This window comes from Eubalaena glacialis, chromosome 2 (assembly GCF_028564815.1).
Source record: "Eubalaena glacialis isolate mEubGla1 chromosome 2, mEubGla1.1.hap2.+ XY, whole genome shotgun sequence".
Lineage (NCBI taxonomy): Eukaryota > Metazoa > Chordata > Mammalia > Artiodactyla > Balaenidae > Eubalaena > Eubalaena glacialis.
The window spans coordinates 69,571,115-69,592,525 of NC_083717.1; the positions used below are offsets into that span (position 1 = coordinate 69,571,115).

Here is a 21,411-nt window from a genome sequence, read left to right on the forward strand (position 1 = left end):
CTGCATTAAAATGACTCCCCCCAACGCCCCACCAGGACTTCCCTGGTGGTCCAGTGGTTAAGAATCCGCCTTCCAATGAACTAAGATCCCACATGCCGCGGGGCAACTAAGCCCGCCCACCTCAACTAGAGAGGAGCCATAAGGAAAGATGCCGCATGCCGCAACTAAGACCCGACGCAGCCAAAAGTAAATAAATAAACACATAAATAAACAAAATGAGCGCCCCCCCCACACCCCTGAGATTGAATTTGTAGAGTGGAGCTTAAATTACTGAAACATAAAAACACATGCTCATTAATCTTCAGCATCAATCAAAATCCCAGTTAGTAACAAGCAGATTATACACACATTTGGAATTAACTGGCAACTGACTCACCTGGAAAGAGGGGAATCCATCATATGAATAAAACTCAAATACTTCGTAGAAAAGGCAAAAGAACTGTTACCCATTAACTACTAACTGATGAATGTTCCCTTTAACTGCAAGGACAATTACCACACAGTAACGCTGCCCCAATGCCAAGCATATAACATATGCAACAAATTTTAAAGAACACGAAACTAAATAACAATGATACTAGCAAACATTTTAATGAAAACATGAGATTTAATACAAGTTACAAATTCCAGAAGGATACTCACAAGGAGAAATTTCAGTTGTCTGTGAAGGTGATTCAGAGGACCTCTGGGCTCTCCCAATTCCACCTTAATATTCTAAAAAGTTCCCAGAGTCAGTTTTCACTGGTAATCCCATCTTCTCTGCATCAGGGTCACAGTTATTTGCATTTCAAACTACCCACACATTTAAAAATATATTTCATAAAGCACTAGTGAATTGAAAAAGTAGGTCAATACTGCATTTAGAACACCTTCCCCAGGGATACCATAGACCCCGCCCATCCCAATACAGTACCCTAAATTCAGGCCACCAGAACCCCTCTCTATACCACAACTGCAGCTACATGGAACACATGCTCTCCTATTCCGTCCCACTGAATTTCCAAAAGGACAAGGAGTAAAAATATAAATAAATACATCTCAAGACTCGGTGACAAACTTAGCATTACCACACACCAAGAACAACACCCTCCCTCCCCCAATAAATATGCTCATTAGACTTCTAACTGTTAAATCTACAATGTGCTGTCGTAGCTAGAGGTCAAAGTTTTATAAACCTAAAACCTTAAAAGAAAAACGCGGTGGGGGGGTGGTTTGAAAGAGAAGAAAATAGTAAATGCCAGTATGTAAATTCCTATTGCAGTAAAAGAAAAGCGCTAGAAATATAATTATCCATGAGCCACCACCCGGAGGAAACCACTTGTAACACTATCCAGGCCTTCGTGTACACATTTTTAAAAACCACAGTTGAGATCCTACTGTACATATAATTTTGTACTTTTTGGGTCTTTTTTTTTTCCCCTTAATAATAAGCATTTTCTCTCATTATTAAAGATACTTTAAATCATGATTTAAAAAAAATATATACACTATTTCACCATGAAAATCTATTTAAATCATTTTCCTACTGACTATTCAGGTTTTGTTTTTAGTATTTTCTAAACACAGCTATGTGACTGCATTGAATACCTTTGTCCATGTATTTTTGTTACCAATTCTGATTAATTTCTTGAGAGAGATTCTAGAAATGTAAATATAGGGTGAAAGGTCTGAATAGAATAATGATTCTTGATGTGTTGCCAATATCTGCACTCTTTTAAGAACAGCAGAGACTATAAGTCACTGTGATGATTCCGTTTGAGTCGCCACTCAAGAGACTTTATTAATCATAATTGCAGCACTGTGGATAACTGATAGATCAGATCACCTGGCAAAACCTCCACTGGCTGCTCTGGTGAGACTTGAGGGGCAAGCTGAGCCTTTCAGAGCTGCCCAGGGAGAGCTGAGCCTGGGGCTGGGCTGGAAGCATGGAGCACTAGCAACAGGCAAGTTCAAAGTAAATCCACACTGAGTAATAAACTCAACAGAAAGAAGGGTTTGCTCCTACCAGAGTTGCAGTTGAAGAGAGTGGAGGGATTTGAAGAATCTCATCCACAGGACTCCAGGAAACATCCAAAGTGATTGTAGTTTGTGAGGCAGCAACTGTATCATCCAAGGCAGTGGACTTAAAGAGCTCATACTGGGCAAAGCCGCTGGCTGTTAACTGAAAGAGTGCATCCAGCAGACCATTAGCTGTGCTTTCACAAGGCCAAAGGCCCATTATCAAAATGACTTTGACTCTTTTCCCAAAAGAAAAAGTGTTGAGGACTTCCCTGGTGGTACAGTGGTTAAGAATCCACCTGCCAATGCAGGGGACACGGGATCAAGCCCTGGTCCGGGACGATACCATATGCCGCAGAGCAACTAAGCCCACGCACCACAACTAGAGCCCACATTCCACAACTACTGAAGCCCGCAAGCCCTAGAGCCCGTGCTCCACAACAAGAGAAGCCACCACAATGAGAAGGCTGCGAACCGCAACGAAGAGTAACCCCTGCTCGCCACAACTAGAGAAAGCCCGTGCACAGCAACAAAGACCCAACGCAGCCAAAAATAAATAAGTAAATAAATAAATAAATTTATAAAATAAATAAATAAAATTTGTTTTTTTTTTTAAAAAAAAGTGCCACGCTTTTATCCCAAATGGAAAAATAAGACAATTCTTTGTCATCACAAAGATTAGCTAAAAGGCAAGGCATATATTTTCAGTCATTAGTTGATATGAAAATAAACATTTTGATACTACAGAAAAATATCTAGTCATATTAGGAGTGAAAAAACCTTTACACTAGGAAGGCAGATTGTTAGCAGTTTGAAGAAAATAATATGAAAAGAAGAGAAATACTTACAGTAGACAAGTGATGTCTTTTCTTGTGTGAATTTTTGAGATCTTCAAGATTTACAGAATAATTTTTATCAGCTATAGGACATGAAAGAAAGAAAAAACTTTACAGGTACAATTCAAAATTACATCATTAGAGCTAGAAAATTACAAGCCCTCAAATTCTGAGGGTATCACAACTTAACACTAATAATTGTTGAAATTAAATTTTAAATCACAGATGAAATGTTTTTAAAAGAAGGAAAGTGGAACAGAGGTCAATAATACTATCAAAAGTATAATTAAAGGCCCACTATGAAATTGGAATTATAGTCAACATTTTTATCCTCCAATGAAAATTTCCAAAAATACACACATATAAATGAAATGAAACCCAAATAAAACAGCCATAAACTCCTGTTCGGACTTCTGGAGATCTGCTTCTGGACTATCTCCTACAAGCTGCAAGTTACACACTACAGTAGATTCGTGGCGGCTAACACAAGTTCCACTGTGTGCACTTCTCTCTTAACAATATCAAGTTTCAGTAAAAACCACAAAGCAATAACTATACAAATAAATATATACACACCCTCCCACAAAAGTAAGAGAAGTGAGCTCTCACCTTTACAGGTGACCATGCACAAGACAATTCCTGTGATGATGTTATTGGTTATGATAAGCTCAGCTCCCAGCCAACAGGTACCTTCAGGATCTGAACCATCACACCTTACCCAAAGGGCAGGAAGGGCAGTAACTGGCCGATTAATCTTCAAATGGGTCATATTAGGATTGTGAGCCATGGTGTAAAGTCCAATTAACTGCCTTGGAAACAACAGTAGGAAGAATAAATTAGACGTAGAGACTGTCAATCAGTCAAAAGTTTTCTTTTCCAAAGATATCATGAACAGTGGCTACGATTCTGACTCTGACCCCACTTCTGATCACCATCTAAGATTTTATACCCAATTCCAATGTGTGGGGTTTTTCCGTACACCAAGCAATTCTCTGACACCAGCTGGGTATCCTACAATTCAACTCAATTCTGACACTATCTACCCAAAGATAGCATCAGCTCCCACAGGTTAAAGCCTCAGTCCTACAAGACTGCCTCCCCCCAACTTCCAACTGCCAAATTCCAAGTCAAGGTTGTCATCTGTGTGTCTATAGATCGCAGGTCCCAACAACCCCCTCCTTGGGTTAGATTAACTTGCTAGAGCTGCTCACAGAACTCAGAGAAACATTTTACTTGCTAGATTACCAGTTTATTATAAAAGGGTAGAACTCAGAAACAGCCAGATGGAAGAGGTGCGAAGGGAAAAGTATGAGGAAAAGGGCACAGAGCTTCCACAGCCTCTCCTAGCAAGCCACTCTCCCAGCACCTCCATGTGTTCACCAACCCAGAAGCTCTCCAAACCCTCTCCTTTGGGGTTTTTATGGAGGTTTCATTACATAGTCACAATTGATTAAATCACTGGCCACTGGTGACTGAACTTAACCGCCAGCCCCTCTCCCCACCAGAGGTTGGGTGGGACTCAAAGTTCCAACCCTCCAGTCACATGCTTGGTTCCCCTGGCAAGCAGCCCCCATTCTTAGGTTACCTGGGGTGGGGTCCAAAAGTCACCTCATTAACATAACAAAAGACACCTTTATAGTTCTCCACACCTAGGAAATTCCAAAGGTTTCAGGAGCTGGGTGCCAGGAACAGCGGACGAAGACAAAATATGTTTCTTATTATACATCACAATATCACAGAATCCCAGAAACAAAAATCTGGAAATTAAGTGGCAAAATACATAAAAGTTTCACCAAGTGAAGAAGTGGGAGCAGGGCACACGAGGCAGACCGAGAAGTGACCAAAAAAAAAAAAGTGACAAAGTGTAGTTACTACAAGCAGGGACTTCAATATGGCAGGGATAGAGGGTCATTGGGAGTGGAAGTAGGCTGTGAGATTAAGCAAAAGAAATAACAGAATATGTCAATTATATCTCAGTAAACCTGGGGGGTGGGAGAAAGTAGAAGCCAATAAATATATGAAAAGATGCTTGAGGTCATTAGTCATGGAACACTTAAGGAAATTTGAATATAGTCTATGGATTAGATGGTAATATTCTAACAATGTTAAATTTCCAGATTTTGATGACTGTTCTGTGGTTATATAAGAGAATGTACTAGATCTTAGGAAATACATAGTGAAGTATTTAGGGGTAAAGGAGCATGATGTCTCCAACATACTGTTAATATTTCATTTAAAAAAATGTGTGTGTGTGATACGTGTTTGTTATATAGATGCGGGAGTGGGCAGGAGTAGGAGAAGCAGAGGAGGAGGAATAAGCGACAGAATCACCAAGCAGAGACAGCAAAATGTAAATAATTGGTGAATCTGGTTAAGGCTACACAGAAGTTCCTGAACTATTCTTTTAATTTTTCTGTAAATTTGAGTGTATCAGAATTAAAAGTTACTTAAAATATGGCTTAAAATTTTTTTTCAAAGAGATGAAAACTAAATTTATTACCAACAGATGTTCAGAAAAGGCATTTCTAAGGGATTGTACTTCAAAAAAGAAATACAATAATCCCAGAAGGAAGGTCTGAAATGCAAGAAGAAATGGAGAGCAAAGAAATGATAAGCCTATGGATAAATCCAAACAAACACTGGCTGGAGAAAACAATGCAAATAAATAAAGTTCAAGTTGTGGGACAGAAAAGAAAAAAAGGCCAAACATGACTTAAAATCAAGAAGCCATGAAAGAAAAGACTAATTAATTACACAAGATTTTAAAAGCTTCTACACAGCAAAACAAAACAAAACCAAAAAACCCCACCATGAAGGAAAGTCACTTTGTGAATATTGTTATTATGGTCCTTATTCTCTAATATTGTTATATATATAACCAGATCCTCCAGGACTCCTTGACAGCAAAGACTTCTTGGTTTTGGAGTTGAGGGAGGCCGGGCAGACAGAAAGTCATATGGTGGGGGGGTGGGTAGTGAAACTGGCAAAGCAGACAGAGGCGGTAGGGTTTCTAACAGGGGCACTACTGGCATCTGGGTGCGATCATTCCTCGTTGGACAGGAGAGCCCCATGCATTGCAGGACATTTACCATCCATGGCCCAGGCCAAAAGCTCCCCTGAATCACTGTGACAATCAAAAAGTATCCCTGCATATTTCCAATTGCCTGCTGAGTATGGCACCCCTCATGGCGGACCACTGGATTGGATGCTGAAGGCTCCTATGTGTCACTCATAAGGAATCTGGATTTTATCATGAGGCAAAAGAACCACTGAAGGATTTTTAAGCAGGGAAGCAATACAATCAGGCTTTCATTTTATAAAGATCACTCTGGCAGCAGTGAGGAAAAAAGATTGGCGAGGAACCAGATTAGAAATAAGGAAATAAGGAAAACAAAGCAACAACAGTAAACAGTATAGGTGAATGGAGAAAGGGAAGATCACCGCAGTCGTCTGAGTTAGGCTTGGGATACCTATGGGACAGTCAAGAACAGTCAAGTAGAGCTATCCTTAGAGAACTGAGTATACACATCAAGGGGGAGGCGAAAGGAGGGAGGGAGGGATCTAGCTAGATACATATTTTTTTCCCAATGTTTATAAGAACACTTCTATTTAAATCTTACCCTCCACCCCTACACTAAGAAAAAACTTACCTGGCTCTCCCAACTGGTAAAGCAAGTGGTCCAACATTTTCACCAGTAGAGAAATCAGAAATAGCAGTTTCTTCAGACTGTAGTTCTTCAACATGACTTGTTTCTTCCTTTTCTAAAAGCTTTAAAAGTGTTTAATTATTTAACCAGGTAAAAGAACACTTAAGGTAGCGGTCAACTCTTCACTATGCTAGAACATAACGTACTGATTTCTAAACGCTTAAGCAAAAAATGATTGGGTTATGACAAGAATCATAGGTACAAACCAATTTGGTACCAATAAATCTCACCATCAGAAGCATTTCCACTGTCCTATAAAGATATTGATCTAAGTTGCTACTGATAAAGGAAGTATCTGATATCATCAGAAAAGGAAGTGCTCTACCATGTACAAAATGATGTACAAACACCAAGGGAAACCCATGGAAGACTCCCTGATTTTGTCACTCCACAAACTTGAAGGTTCACAGCCCTTACTCCTTAAGTCTATTCTTCTTAGGGCTATCAGCTCTCATTTGTGTTTCTGATATCCATGTGTTTAAGTAGTTAAATAGCTCAGTTCTGCCAATAATAACAATAATTTTATGAATTAACATTTCCTGAGCATGTACTATGTACCAGTACTGTTCCAAGCTTTCTTTCATTTTTCATAAAAACCCTGTGATAGATACTATTATTAACCCTGTTTTATTGACCAGAAAACTGAGCTAGTGAATGGCTGAATAGCTTGCCTAGAATAACACAGCTGCTGAGCGGCAAATCTAACATTTGAATCTAGGTAGTCTGACTTCAAAACTCAAGTTCTTATCCACTAAGCTCTTCTAGCAGTAAATACTTAATAGGTATCTGACCTAGATGTTTCCTCAACTTTGAATGTCTTCTGCCAGATTCCAGATTTTATTCCCTTCCAGGCCTGGGTTTCCAAGTAGTTCCTAGAAGTATCCAAGAAATGTCATTTTTCCTTCCGTTCTACTTTTCAATATCCATCTACCTAAAACTCATGCTTTAAGCTCTACTGATCTTTGTAGAAATAAAGCCCATTTTAATTGTTCCCCATCCAAAAATGCCAGGTAACTCCTCACAACTCCAAGCTGCATCCTCACTAGTATCCCAACCAATTTCCACAAACCCCTCTGCTCATCTTTACCTTTTCCCAGATAACCCATCTTCATCCGACCATCTTCATTTTTTCAGGTTTTGCTCAACAAACATTTTCCCTTCTATGGGAAAAGTCTAAATTCAACCACATAATTCACCTATTATTATTTTCCAAGCATCTGTCCACCACTGATAAGCATCATTAATACAAAAGACAAATAAATAGGTCCCCTCGTCAGAAAGAAGTTTCTGTGTGTATTTAAAATAAAGAGCTCTCTGTTCATTCATCTCAATCCCGGTCCAGACAGCATGTGGGCCCTAAAGCAGACAGAGATATTCCTTCTAAAGGAACATCCACTTTCCCCTATTAGATCCTGTTCCTATCTACTTCAGGAAACAATATACCCAAGAATGGGTCCTGGCCCCAAAGCAACTGTGTAATGTGACAGCATTATCAGCACTCAGTTAACATCACTGTTACTGCTCTGCCAAAACAGTTCCCGAACTTCAAACACAAAGGCGCGGTGTGCAGGGCAGAACTAGAGACGCACATGTAGAGAACACACATATGGACACCAAGCGGGGAAAGCTGCAGGGGTTGGGGGAGTGGGATGAATTGGGAGATTGGGATTGACATGTATACACTAATATGTATAAAACAGATAACTAATAAGAACAATAAATAAAATAAAATTCAAAAATTCAAAAAAAAAAAAGAGGAAAAAAAAAAAAAAAACCCACAAAGGTGTAAGGCTGTAATTATAAAGTGATGCAAAAAATAAGAAGTCCCCTCTTGTTACATTTAACAAGCAAAAATTAAAGTAGAAATTCATGAGTCATAGCTACTTATGCTGTGCTGTTCAAAACAGTAGCCACCCACCAGCCACATGTGGCTTTTGAGCACCTGAAATGTGGCCAGATCAAATTGAGATTTAAGTGTAAAATACATACCAGATTTTGAAGATGTAGTATGGAAAAAAGAACTTAAAATCTCATTAATGATTTTTATATGAATTAGGTATTGAAATGATAACATTAGATAAATTAGATTAAATAAAAGCATTATTAAACATAATTTCAGACCCAGCAATCCCACTCCTACCCATTTAAAGAAAACTGTGCTCACATAAAATTCTGTATAAAAATGATTATAGTAGCTCTATTAGTGATCGTTGAAGACTGAAAACAACCCAAATGTCCTTCAAAGGATGAATGGGTAAAGAAACTGTGGTACATCCATACCACAGAATACTACTCAGCAGTTAAAAGAAATGAACCATTAATATACACACAACTTGAATGAACCTCAAAGGCATTATTACACTGAGTGAAAGAAGCCAGACTCAAAAGGTTACACACTTTTGTATGATTCCATTCATGACATTCTTAAGGAGATAAAGCTACAGTGAGGGAGAAGAGGGAATGATTTTTTTTTTTTGAATTTCTGAATTTTACTTTATTTTTTTATACAGCAGGTTCTTATTAGTTATCCATTTTATAGAGGGAATGATTTTAAAGGGATAGCACGAGGGAGTTTTTTGGGGTGATGGAACTGTTTTGTGTTCTGATTATGATGGTGATTACCAGATTGTAGACATGTGTTAATTCACACAACTGAACAACAAAAGAAAAAGTCAATTTTACAGTATGAAAATTAATTACCTTTTTTTTGCAATGAGGCTACCAGAAAATTTTTAATTACGTATGTGGTTCACATTATCTCTCTATTGGACAGCACTGTACTTACTACTAAAAGATATTAGAATCCACTGTCACTAACATGCTGATAAGAAAATGTGTACATTTGAGAAAATGTGTACATTTGAGATTATCCACAAGAAACCAAATTTGGCTGTTAAGAATTAACCACAAAGCCCAAGCACTACTTACCACTTTTTCCACGATGAATACTGTGTCATTTTCATTTCGAATATTTTTCAAAGGGTTTGGTTGGCCTTTGCTGATCAACTGCACTTGAACATCAGCCTATTAAAAACAGATTATGGTCCAGCAATGTTATAGATACACACATATATATGTACAAATATTTAAACACATAAAGACCAGCTCTATGCAAGTAACTGGAAAAGAGAATTTGAACAAGATGTAATGTTTTCAAAATATAATTTCATTTATTCTTTGCCCATGTTGTTTTTCATGTTGAGAAAATCTAGCTGGGGAATTCTCTGGAGGTCGAGTGGTTAGGACTCTGCACTTTCACTGCCGAGGGTGCGGGTTCAATCCCTGGTCGGAGAACTAAGATCCCTGCAAGCTGTGGCATGGCCAAAAAAAAAAAAAATTCTAGCTCTTATATCTGTTATCTATGTGCTTTAAGGCCCACCTAAAGAGCACCCTGCCTGGTAAGACCTTTTGATTAGGATCACACTGACATCCTCTTCCCCTAATCATATTGGATTTACTGTTATGAACCATAAAATTAGGTCTTTACTAAATATTATCTTATTTTCTGATTGTACTATGGAATTTAGAACTTTATCAGTTTATGGGAATTGCATATTTCTTCATTCCAATTGCAATAAACATTTATTGTAGAAAAGTTTGAAAACAGGTAGCTAAAAGAGATTTTTTTAAACTCATCTATAATTCTACTAGCCAGAGCAGTCACTACTTTATTAGTCTTTTTGGTGTATATTTTGCCTGATCTTTTTCCAGACATATAAATAAATCTATTTAAAGAGAAACATATCGGGACTTCCCTGGTGGTGCAGTGGTTAAGAATCTGCCTGCCAATGTAGGGGACACAGGTTCGATCCCTGGTCGGGGAAGATCCCACAGGCCGCAGAGCACCTAAGCCTGCAAGCCACAACTACTGAGCCCATGTGCCACAACTACTGAAGCTTGCGTGCCTAGAGCCCGTGCTCCGCAACAAGAGAAACCACCACAGTGAGAAGCCCACGCACTGCAACAAGGAGTAGCCCACGCTCGCCGCAATTAGAGAAACCCTGCGTGCAGCAACAAAGACCCAACTCAGCCAAAATAAATAAATAATAAATAAATAAATAAAATAATAGAAATATATCTGTTATTTTGATAACTCAATAGGATTTTGCTTAAAAAATAAACATTCTAATGGTTTCATATCATGAACTTCTTTCCATGCCATTAAATGTTCTTAGGCTGTCTAGTACCATGGATCTACCATCACATAATTCCATATTATTCAACATTTGGGTATTTTCAAGTAATATGCCATAACAAACAACTGATAATGGACATCCTTTAAGTACTTTAAGATGAATATCTAAAATCACATTGATATTGTCAAATTGCCTTTCAAATATGTCATACCCACATATATGCATTCCCATCACTTAGGTCAACACATTATTTTCATTGTTTATTTTTACCTTTATCTTGTTATTGCTTTAATTTTCATTTATTTGATCACTAATGAGAGTGAACAGCCTCTAATATTCTAATTATTGACAAATATCTCTCACTATTTGAACCTATTTCTTAGTTTGGATATTGAAGCATTTAGATACCAAGTTCAGAGAGCAAAGGATGCTTTGTTATTCTGATCTAAGTTCTTGATCAAATACTGTTGTGGGTAGAATTATGTCCCCCCAAAAGATAAGTTGAAGTCCTAACCTCTGGTTCCTCTGAACGTGACCTTATTTGGAAATAGGATCTTTGCAAATGTAATCAAATTAAGATGAAGATTAACTAGGTTGGGGGGGTGGCCCTAAATCCAATGACTGGTATATTTACAAGGAGAGAGAGATTTAGAGACACAGACACACAGGGAGAATGCCATGTGCTGACAAAGGCAGGTGTTTCAACAAGCCAGGAAACACCAAGGATTGTTGGAAACTACCAGAAGCTAGGAGGAGGCAAGGAAGGATCCTTTCATAGAGCCTTCAGCTGGAACACAGCCCTGCTGACACCTTGATTTCAGACTCCTAGTCCTCAGAACTGTGAGAGAATACATTTCTCATGTTTTAAGAAAACTAATGTGTAGTACATTGTTACAGCAGCCGTAGGAAACTAATATAGGTACCAACTGGTAATAATTCAGATAGGGAGGGATTAATAATACATTTACTTGGATATACTTGATTTTTGAGTTTGGTTAGTGAGAATTCAGATAGTAAGAGATAACTATACAGTTGGCCATTGAAGAACACAGGTTTTAACTGTGTGGGTCCACTTATACACAAATTTTTTTCAACAGTAAACACTATAGTACTACATGACCCACTGTCGGTTGAATCCACAGATGTAGAACCTCGGATATGGAGGAACCACATATAGGGAGAGTCCACTATAAAGTTATACTCAGATTTTTGACTGTAGAGGGCCAGCACCCTTAACCCCTTTGTTGTTCAAGGGTCAACAGTATTTGTATTTTTCTTTCTGTGGTTACTTATTTGTATCCTTTGCCTATTCTTCTATTATGATTGTCTTTTTTCCTTATTGATTTTAAGAGCTTTTTATATATTTTACACACATGGATATTAGCCCTTATCATTTATGACTATTTCTCCTCAGCTCGTCTTTTAGAATATAAATTTTAGTTTGCTAATTGTTTTAAGGGATTAAGTTCTATGGGGAGTTTACCTATGGAACACTTGGCATATATTAGATGCTTAAACTTAATAAATTCATGAATGTTTATAGCAGCTTTATTCATAATTATCAAAAACTGGAAACAATCCAAGTGTCCATCAACTGGCGAAACAGTGGAATACTACTCAACAATAAAAAGGAATGAACTACTGATACACACAACAACACAGTTGAATCTCAAATGCATTACATACTCATTGAGAGAAGCCTGACCCAAAAGGCTACAAACTGTACGGTTTTATTTATACGACATTCTGGAAAAGGCAATACAGAAGACAGAAAACAGAGATATAAAACAGATTAGTAGTTGCCAGGGAACAGAGGAAACGGTTGACTATAAAGGGACATGAGGGGATTTTTTGGAGGTGATAGCAATGTTCTTGATTATGGGGGTTGTTATACGACTAAATGCATTTGTAAAAATTCATAGAACTGTATTCTAAAAGGGTAAAATTTAGTCTATGTAAATTAACTTCAGTAAACTCAACTTTTAAAAACTCAAAATTTTAGGATGATTGAGTTGTTTAAAAAGCAAATAAAATGTTCATACCTCATAGATAAATGGATCTTTACAGATTCCTTTCTTTTCTTCATCAAATTCCCTGAAATGCAGAACCACATGTGAAAAATAGAGCTATAGTATTCTGTCATTTAAACTCAGGAGTTAGTCATTACTTTCTCCAAGAGAAAAGCAAAATGCAAAGTATTCATGGCAGTCCTAAGGCATAGTTGAGAAGGGAGAAAAAAGCAGAAAAAGAGTATTAGGTTAACAAGGAAAAAAAAGAGATGTGATAGAGATTAATAGACAGCTGCCCCAAAGTGGGTACTACTGCTTCTCAGAGGCAGCAGGAAATTAGGTTGCCTACCTCTACTCTTGTAACTTTTAAAACACAGTACCAATTACTATTAAAATGTAAGTTACTACACGACTTTTCAGAAGTAAAAATGACTGGATTCTGACCTGCCACTGAATCAGCGGGTAACCATGGAGAGAAGTTATTTAAGGGGCCCAGGCCTTGGATTTCTATTGCTAAAATGGAAGCGTCTATCCTCCCTGTTTTCATGAGCTGTCACTAAAAAATTAGTAAATTTGATAATGCTAAAGCATTTCCTTTTTAAAATGTAAGCACAAAACTCTAAGATACTTCATAATTATCATTTTATTCAAGAAAGTTGATCCCAAAGCATGTAAACCATTAACCATTAACATACCAAAATGCACATCAGCCTGATCTACACTCTGAAAGAGAAAAGAATCTTTAGAGTCCTAAAGGAACCCAACAGAATGGTTTCAGGATACCATTTATTGTTTGATCCACTCTATAACTCACTGAAATAAAAACTATGTCTCACATTTTGGACAAGATTGTGACTTATTCTTAAAGAAGTTTAACTTCTATGTATGCATAACTCAGGGATGTTATTCAATCAATCATTCAAGAATCACTTCACCAGTATGTGTATTATGGGCAGGCACTCTGTGGACAAAAAAGTTGCCTGCCGTTCTGGTAAACATCGAATGCTGCCCGCCATAAAACCATCAGCCACTGAAGCCACCCTGGTGCACCCTGAGGGGAATTCAGGATGCAGAAAAACAGGCTACTGGCCCTAGACAGTTAAGATGCATAGCAAAGGAGTAATTTCAATGAGTCCAGACTCTTACATCTTCCCATACATGGAAAAGCACTAAAATCATTAACTTGAGATGTCTGTTCTTGTGATTAGTAGTGAACTTTTGATGTTCAACTACTTTTTTGTTTTCTTTTGCTTTGTTTTTGTTTGTTTATTCCCCCAGCAAAAACTCCTATATATTCTGGCTACTCCCTTACCTCTTTGGAACAGTTCTTCGGAGCTATCTGAGAAGCTGATTCCCAGGCTGTAGTCCTCAGTAAGGTCCCCGAATAACATAACTTTTGGGTTTTGGTTTTTTTTTCAGTCAACAATTCTTTTTTTTTTTTTTTTTCCCCCCCCACACACACTGTATTTTATTTTTACAAGAGATAAATAGACTGACACCAAGCATTGTAAATGGATGACTACAACAAAAGAAACAATGATTGCAATTACCAAACATGAAACACACTCATACTATGTCATAATATTTAGTCAACAATTCTTACTAAATGTCCAAGATATAAAACAAATGCATAGTCCCTGGTTCATCGTCTTGACTGCAGTCCAACTAGCAAACCAACAATTGCAATACAGGGTGATGAGTCCCAACAGAGGGGAGTGCGGGGTGCTGTCAAGGCACAAAGGAAGAGGTTTTGCTAGAGCGCTTGAACTGTATGCTGAAAGCCAAGAGGAGCTCACTACAAGATTTTAAATGAGAAAGATCTCCCTGACCTCCTGATGTGGAGGCTATAAACTCGGAGGCCAGGAAAATAGCTGTGAATAACTTGTAGTACTTCAAAAAAGTGATGATGGTGAACAAAAGCAGTAGGGATGGAGGGAGAACAAGGGCACCTGGTGACTGACTAGATGGGACAGCGGTGGGTGGCAGTGGAAGAGGACCAAGTGACAGTCTTGTACTTGGAACTCTTAACTCATAGACAGAATTCAGGAGAATGTCAGGTTGTGGGGAATAGATGAATTCAGTTTCACAGATGTTGAGTTTGAGGTCTCATTTGGAAATTTCCAGTAGGCAGGTGGCTACAAAGGCATTGTGAGGGATTCAAGAGAAGTAAGAGAGACTATTGGTGCTTACAAGTGGGGAGAAAGACTAACACCTATGAAATAATTAGAAAATGCAAAAGGTCTAAATAAAGTTGTATCAACAAGGGACTGGTTAAATAAACATAAAACAGCCATACAATGAAGTATTATATAACCATTAAAAACAATGAGATGTATAGACTCTCATACTGAAAGCTATCCAAGACATTGTTTAAAAAAAAAAAAGAAAGAAAAAGCTAGTGATCTTTCTATAATGTTGAAAAAACTGACAAGCATTACCACTTTTGTAAGCAGGAAATAAAAGCAATGAAGACAAATAATGAAAAAGTATGGCATTTAGAAAAGAAGGGGTTAGATTACAACAGTTATCAAAGTGTGGTGTCAGGACCGCAGCATCTGTTTCACCTGAAATTGGTTAGAAAGGGAAATTCTTTAGCCCCACCCCCAGACCTACTAAATGAGAAACCCTGGAAGGGGGCCCAGCAATCTGTTTTGGCAACCTGCCAGGTGATACTGATTCATGCTCAAATTTGAGAACTACTGGATTAGATTTTTATGTTGGATACAGAACTGGATGGAATCCCCTTTAGTACTAGTATTCACTATACGAATAAAACGAAGTCTTAGAGCACTGTGAAACAAAGGTGCTTTAAAGAACCGACACATCATCACGTTATCATTATAACTGTTGCTCATATAACTATCTTGAATAGACTATAACAACACGTTTCACGCCAGCCAGGCTTTAAACAGGTGAAAAGGTCAACATCTAGTTTTCTCTATCCTGGTAGGTGCCCCTAACATATCACAAGTTGTGTGCATTATCAGAGTGAATAATGCGCCTCTTGGAAAACTTGTCACCTTCCACCTCGGGTGACAATGTACACGTTTTCTCCTAAACGAGACTACAAGCAGCAGGGCCTACAGCGCCAGCCCCACACTGGAGCAGGTAACGGGCGTCTCCCCAGCTTCCAGCTCCCGGGAATGCGGACTTCGTCTACAACATTCGCGCCGCTGGAAACTGGCAAGGCGCTAATCCCCAAGGCTGTGGAAAGATGCTTGGGGCGGGGATCGAGATACCCCGAGGGAGAAGTGCTGTCCTCACAGCCAAGCCAAAAGCAGGGGCTACTACTCACTGAAGGAGACGAGCGTAAAACTCCTCAGCAGCTCGGTTGGTTCGCGACCACATCCCGCCCCAGTTTGACTGCAGATCCGAAACCGCCAAACTGAAATGCGCGCCAGACGCTGACTTCCGGGGTTATGACCCCCCCGCCGGGACTACTTTTACCCACACACCCCCCCCCCCAACAGGTCCCGTTTGTCCACAAAGTTAAACTTTTGTTTTACAGCACACAGCTGTTTTTCCTGTCCCAATAGTTTTCCATTCCCGTAAGAAAAAGTTAAAATAAGTTGAAACGGTTGAGGGGGAAAAGCACTCGTCTCGCGAGAGTTGGCCACGCCCCCTTATGGATTACTCCGCGGAAAGGAGTCCCTTGTTTCTAAGTGCTCTTTTTGGCTTTGGAAGTCAATAGATACCGTAATTTGACATATATGAAGAAATAATACGCTAGTTTTATTTTTTTAGAGTGGTAGAGATATATTTTGTATCCCTGGATTGGTTTTGAGACGCGGTAGGGTGGGGGACGAGTTGAAGATTACATACAGAGTGGGAGTGCCAAGCATTTCCTTTTCCTGTGGGAGCCGCCGGGTTGAGAGGAGCGTGGCCTTCTCCTCTCCCCACCATGGTGAGTGAAAGTTTTCTCCGTTGGACCGTCTTCTGCTCTTGGGACCTGGCAGGAATGGGTTTGGGGGTTCAGGGCATAAAATCTTCATGAGGGGAAGCGAGGAGAAGGAGATGGGGACCAAAGGGCGTCTGTTTGTGGCTGGGATCTGGGAAGTGAGGCTCCACGGCAGCCATCTTAGAGGCAACGTGTGCGAGCCGGCGCAGGGCGCGTCTGGAAGCGACACAGGAGGACCCCCAGATCGTTCTCGGGCGCAGAAGGACCTTTGGAATTCTGGCTTCCCTTGGATCTTGAAAGAATGGGTTCCACTGAAGACTTGGAAATTCGCAGGGCCTAAGACTGAGTCTGGGTGAGAGTCAGTTTGGGGTCATGTATCTCCGTGCCCGGTTTAGTAAGGAATACTTCCGTCTTTTGAGAGATTTCGTTAAAGAAAAAACTTGTATTTCCACTTTTTTCCTGAATTATTGTGTGTTCATCTTAAGAATTGCCTCTGAAAGCATTTTGGTCCTCGTGCTTTAAAATTTAATTGTTGTGTATGTACTGCATAAATAACGTCTGTATATGTGCCTTGGGGAGTTGAGTGAACAAAATAGGGAAAAAGCACTATCCTTATGCAGTTTCAATCGTAATTGAGCTGGTCAAAATGCATCGTAATGTTCAATGGTAGTAAATGTTGTAGACATAGGAAGTTGGAGAGGAAGCAGTAATTGGGCTTCATAAACAGTGATCAGAGAAACCTGAAGGAGGTGAGGAAGGGTATCTTTAGGTAGGAGACTCGTTACATCTGAGGCAGGACAGGGATGGCCCTGAGTGTAGGCCTGAGCATCTGGAAGAGAGTATGGAAAGCGAGGTTGAGCAGGTTGTGTAGGTCCTGCTTGGGATGTTTTCCTTTCAGGTGGTAAGTCTTTGGAGAAGATTGAGCAAGAAGTAACAGGGCTGTTGTTTTTACTAGTAATTTTTGAAACCTGTGTTTGGAATGGGATGAAGGAGGCACGGATGGATGTTTGGAGGAGTGGAGCCCTGGTAGATTTGCTGACATTTGGGATGAAAGAGTTTGGATGATGGCATTAAATTGCATTTTCAAACCTTACAGTATGGTTTTGATTATTGTGCGTTTTAAGGTCTGATTTAAAAGTTTAATCATAAAGCGTTCTCTTTGAAAATGATGAAAATTCTGTGGCAGAACTTGAGAATCTTAAGTGTCCTTCAAGTATTTACTCATGTTAATAGACCTGATGGTGTGTTGGTAACTTAGCGTTTGTTTTTGCTTTAAGCGTTATCTACCTCATCAAATTCTAGTCTCTTCTGGAACTGAACCGTTAATGCTTTTGTTGGCACGTGAGAAGAGTGCCTCTGACATTGCTTGTCAATGTAAATATTTTTTTCCTTTTTCCCAGGCGTGTGCTCGTCCGCTGATATCAGTGTACTCTGAAAAGGGGGAGTCATCTGGCAAAAATGTCTCTTTGCCTGCTGTGTTCAAGGCTCCCATTCGACCAGATATTGTGAACTTTGTTCACACCAACTTGCGCAAAAACAACAGACAGCCCTATGCTGTCAGTGAATTAGCAGGTATGGATTTAGATCTTTCCTGGGTTGACTTTTTAAGAGGTACTTAACAGCAGTGATGAAATTTCACTCCATTGGTCCGTGTTTCTGAACCACATGATTTTCCTGGATGTTCTGATGCTGTTTGCTACCGTGCATGGTAGTCATAGAATGGTGTGGTTGGGTAGCCAAAACTTGTGTTTCTTCACAATTTCAGGTCATCAAACCAGTGCTGAGTCGTGGGGTACTGGCAGAGCTGTGGCTCGAATTCCCAGGGTTCGAGGTGGCGGCACTCACCGTTCTGGCCAGGGTGCTTTTGGAAATGTATCCTTTGTTTCACCACCTAGACTAGTCAGCTGTGGCATTTAGCAGGCTGGACCTGGTTTTTTCTTGTTAGTAGTTGGAAAATAATTTATGCTGAAGATGCTAGTGTCCAGATTAAACATTTCTCTAGACAGATTTGAAATCTGGAAGATTTTTCCGTCATAATTTTTAAAGCCAACAGGTTTGACAGTAGGAAGTTTTGCTTGCAATGATGTCGTAATTTGCGCCTTACTCTGTTCTCAGCGACAGTTGCCTGCTGTCAGTAAGCTGGTTCAGAAGGGTGACGAAAATTCTTCCTGAGCAAGACATAACCTGTTTTTAATTCCTAAAATTTGAGAAATGTGATTCTTAACTGGGAAAACAGATGTGTCGTGGGGGCCGCATGTTTGCACCAACCAAGACCTGGCGACGTTGGCACCGCAGAGTGAATACAACGCAGAAACGATATGCCATCTGCTCTGCGTTAGCTGCCTCGGCTTTACCAGCGCTGGTCATGTCTAAAGGTTTGTGATATTTTATATTCTAGGAGTCGTATAAAATACCCCTTTTTTCCTATACCTGACCCTTTTCATTGGTGTTAATGGTTAATAGCCTGTGTACATTCACTTCATCCTAGAGTGTCTGGCTAAATTTCCGTCTGCTAAATACTAGTTATAACCACTTCAGTCTATCTAACAACTCAATCATCAGTGAATACTATGTAACTGGGGGAACTAATTCAAACAAAGTGATGTAGTATATTGTTAGAAAACTTTTCCACTTTGTCATGTTGCTTCCTCTTTTTATTTAACTGTCAAAATGATGAGATTCCACTTCATTGGTCCGTGTTTCTGAAACACATGATATTTGTGGAAATTCTGATTTGGCAAATTGTATACACCATTTTTATTTTGTGGGTTCGATTCAGTTTTTCAAAGGGTGCAGGGTAACCAGGTCACTGTTAATTGGCTTTGTCAGGTCATCGTATAGAGGAAGTTCCTGAACTTCCTTTGGTGGTTGAAGATAAAGTTGAAGGCTACAAGAAGACCAAGGAGGCTGTTTTGCTCCTGAAGAAACTTAAGGCTTGGAATGATATCAAAAAGGTAGGTTTTGTGGTCCTTCACACAAATTTGTTGCCAGATTTTAAATTTCAAAAGATTACTGAAGGGGGACAGTATAACTAAACCGTAGTGGATGTGAGAGCAAGAACCACATTACCTGAGTTTGAAACCTGAAATCATTGCTGTGTTAAATTTAGGCAAGTCATTTTTGTCTCTAGTTTGATCATTTGTAAAATGAATTTTTTTAAACTATGAAGATCTATTGCAGGAATCATATCTCAATCAAAATACCAAACCTCACTTTGTTAGGTCTACGCCTCGCAGCGAATGAGAGCTGGCAAAGGCAAAATGAGAAACCGTCGCCGTATCCAGCGCAGGGGACCCTGCATCATTTATAATGAGGACAATGGTATCATCAAGGCCTTCAGAAACATCCCTGGTAATTCTTGTACTGCTTACATGTTTTAATTACCCGTGCTATGCAAGCTTACTCAGCTTTTATTATGATGAGATTTCACTTTATGGTCTGTGTTTCTGAAACTTCATGATTTTGTGGAACTTCTGATTCTTGGCTGAATGAGTGAGCCCTTGATGGTTGAAATTCATGATTAAAATACTTCTTGGGTGCTATAAAGATGATTTGTGTTTCTTGTGTTGAAATACAGGCTCCCTAATTCTTGTTTTCCCTTTAAAAGGAATTACTCTGCTTAATGTAAGCAAACTGAACATTTTGAAACTTGCTCCTGGTGGGCATGTGGGACGTTTCTGCATTTGGACTGAAAGTGCTTTCCGCAAGTTAGATGAGCTGTATGGCACTTGGCGTAAAGCTGCCTCCCTCAAGAGTAACTACAAGTGAGTGTAATTCATATATCGAACGTGGTGTTTATGCTGTGGATAGTGTTCAAAATTGGTTTGCATATTTTCTAAATAACGGATCGTGTTGCCATTTCCTCCTTGTATACAGATGCAATATGTGGAAATGGTGAGATTCAGAGAAGTGACAGTATAGTGGAAATTCTGATTGTATTCTGTAGAGCTTAAATGATTAAAAATAATCTTTTGTTGAGGTTCATGTTCTTTAGTCAGTTACATGAGAAATAGGAGTTGAGCCTCTATAGTCAATGTTTTCTTTTTTCATTCAGCCTCCCCATGCACAAGATGCTCAATACAGACCTTAGCAGAATCTTGAAAAGCCCAGAGATCCAAAGAGCCCTCCGAGCACCACGGTAAAGTTGTGATATTCACTGTAATTCTTGCCCGCCTCACACTATTGGGTATTTCAGAAATATGGGTAATGTAAATAAACTATAAATATAGTCTCTACCTTTTTATAGCAAGAAGATTCATCGCAGAGTCCTGAAGAAGAATCCACTGAAAAACCTGAGAATCATGTTGAAGCTAAACCCATATGCAAAGACCATGCGCCGGAACACCATTCTTCGCCAGGCCAAGAACGTAAGCAATAATTTGGGTTTTGCTGATACATGTTGAGTTTTTAGAAAGATTTGATTCTTAGATTTTCTTCCTAATTTGTTGCAGCACAAAATCCGGATGGATAGGGCAGCAGCAGCACTAGAAGCCAAGTCAGATGAGAAGGGGATCCCAGGCAAGAAGCCTGTGGTGGGAAAGAAGGGAAAGGAGGCTGTTCGCGTTAAGAAGCTGAAGAAGCCAAAGAAGCCAAAGAAGGCTTTGGTGGGAAAAAAGGCTGCAGTGACCAAGAAACCAGCAGCCGAAAAGAAGCCTGCTAAAAAGAAGCCCACAGAAAAGAAACCCACTGAAAAGAAACCCACCACAGAGGAAAAGAAGGCTGCTGCATAAACTTAAATTTGTTTATTTGGTAAAGGTCAAATTTTGGACAGCTAATTTTGAATAAAGACCTGATCAAAGAGGCAGTGAGAAACATGACTTGGATGTG

The 21,411-nt window shown here is 39.3% G+C and overlaps 2 protein-coding genes and 4 non-coding genes across 6 annotated transcripts in view; 5 read left to right on the forward strand and 1 right to left on the reverse strand.

Moving 5' to 3' along the window:
- The window catches only part of ZWILCH (zwilch kinetochore protein), a 37,353-nt gene extending 21,319 nt beyond the window's left edge, over window positions 1-16,034 (reverse strand). The window contains exons 1-8 of the mRNA XM_061181992.1: window positions 15,982-16,034; window positions 12,720-12,771; window positions 9,470-9,565; window positions 6,485-6,603; window positions 3,444-3,643; window positions 2,847-2,917; window positions 2,006-2,161; window positions 643-714 (exon numbers count right to left, since the gene is read on the reverse strand). Of these exons, the coding sequence (XP_061037975.1) occupies window positions 643-714; window positions 2,006-2,161; window positions 2,847-2,917; window positions 3,444-3,643; window positions 6,485-6,603; window positions 9,470-9,565; window positions 12,720-12,771; window positions 15,982-16,034 (819 nt within the window). The remainder of the gene's footprint in view (window positions 1-642; window positions 715-2,005; window positions 2,162-2,846; window positions 2,918-3,443; window positions 3,644-6,484; window positions 6,604-9,469; window positions 9,566-12,719; window positions 12,772-15,981) is intronic.
- Window positions 16,035-16,105: 71 nt separating this feature from the next.
- On the forward strand, window positions 16,106-21,401 carry RPL4 (ribosomal protein L4). Its single transcript, XM_061181433.1, has 11 exons — window positions 16,106-16,156; window positions 16,513-16,590; window positions 17,985-18,156; window positions 18,350-18,456; window positions 18,821-18,959; window positions 19,414-19,538; window positions 19,806-19,935; window positions 20,192-20,348; window positions 20,639-20,722; window positions 20,831-20,951; window positions 21,036-21,401. Exons 1-11 carry the CDS (start codon window positions 16,106-16,108, stop codon window positions 21,312-21,314), a joined length of 1,443 nt encoding a protein of 480 aa, XP_061037416.1. The 3' UTR covers window positions 21,315-21,401.
- LOC133086126 (small nucleolar RNA SNORD18) lies at window positions 18,205-18,275 on the forward strand. The gene has a single exon (XR_009699896.1). It is a non-coding gene; the product is annotated as a small nucleolar RNA SNORD18 (small nucleolar RNA).
- LOC133085968 (small nucleolar RNA SNORD16) lies at window positions 18,661-18,759 on the forward strand. The gene has a single exon (XR_009699763.1). It is a non-coding gene; the product is annotated as a small nucleolar RNA SNORD16 (small nucleolar RNA).
- On the forward strand, window positions 19,250-19,321 carry LOC133086124 (small nucleolar RNA SNORD18). The gene has a single exon (XR_009699894.1). It is a non-coding gene; the product is annotated as a small nucleolar RNA SNORD18 (small nucleolar RNA).
- On the forward strand, window positions 19,995-20,065 carry LOC133086125 (small nucleolar RNA SNORD18). The gene has a single exon (XR_009699895.1). It is a non-coding gene; the product is annotated as a small nucleolar RNA SNORD18 (small nucleolar RNA).
- Window positions 21,402-21,411: the final 10 nt, after the last annotated feature.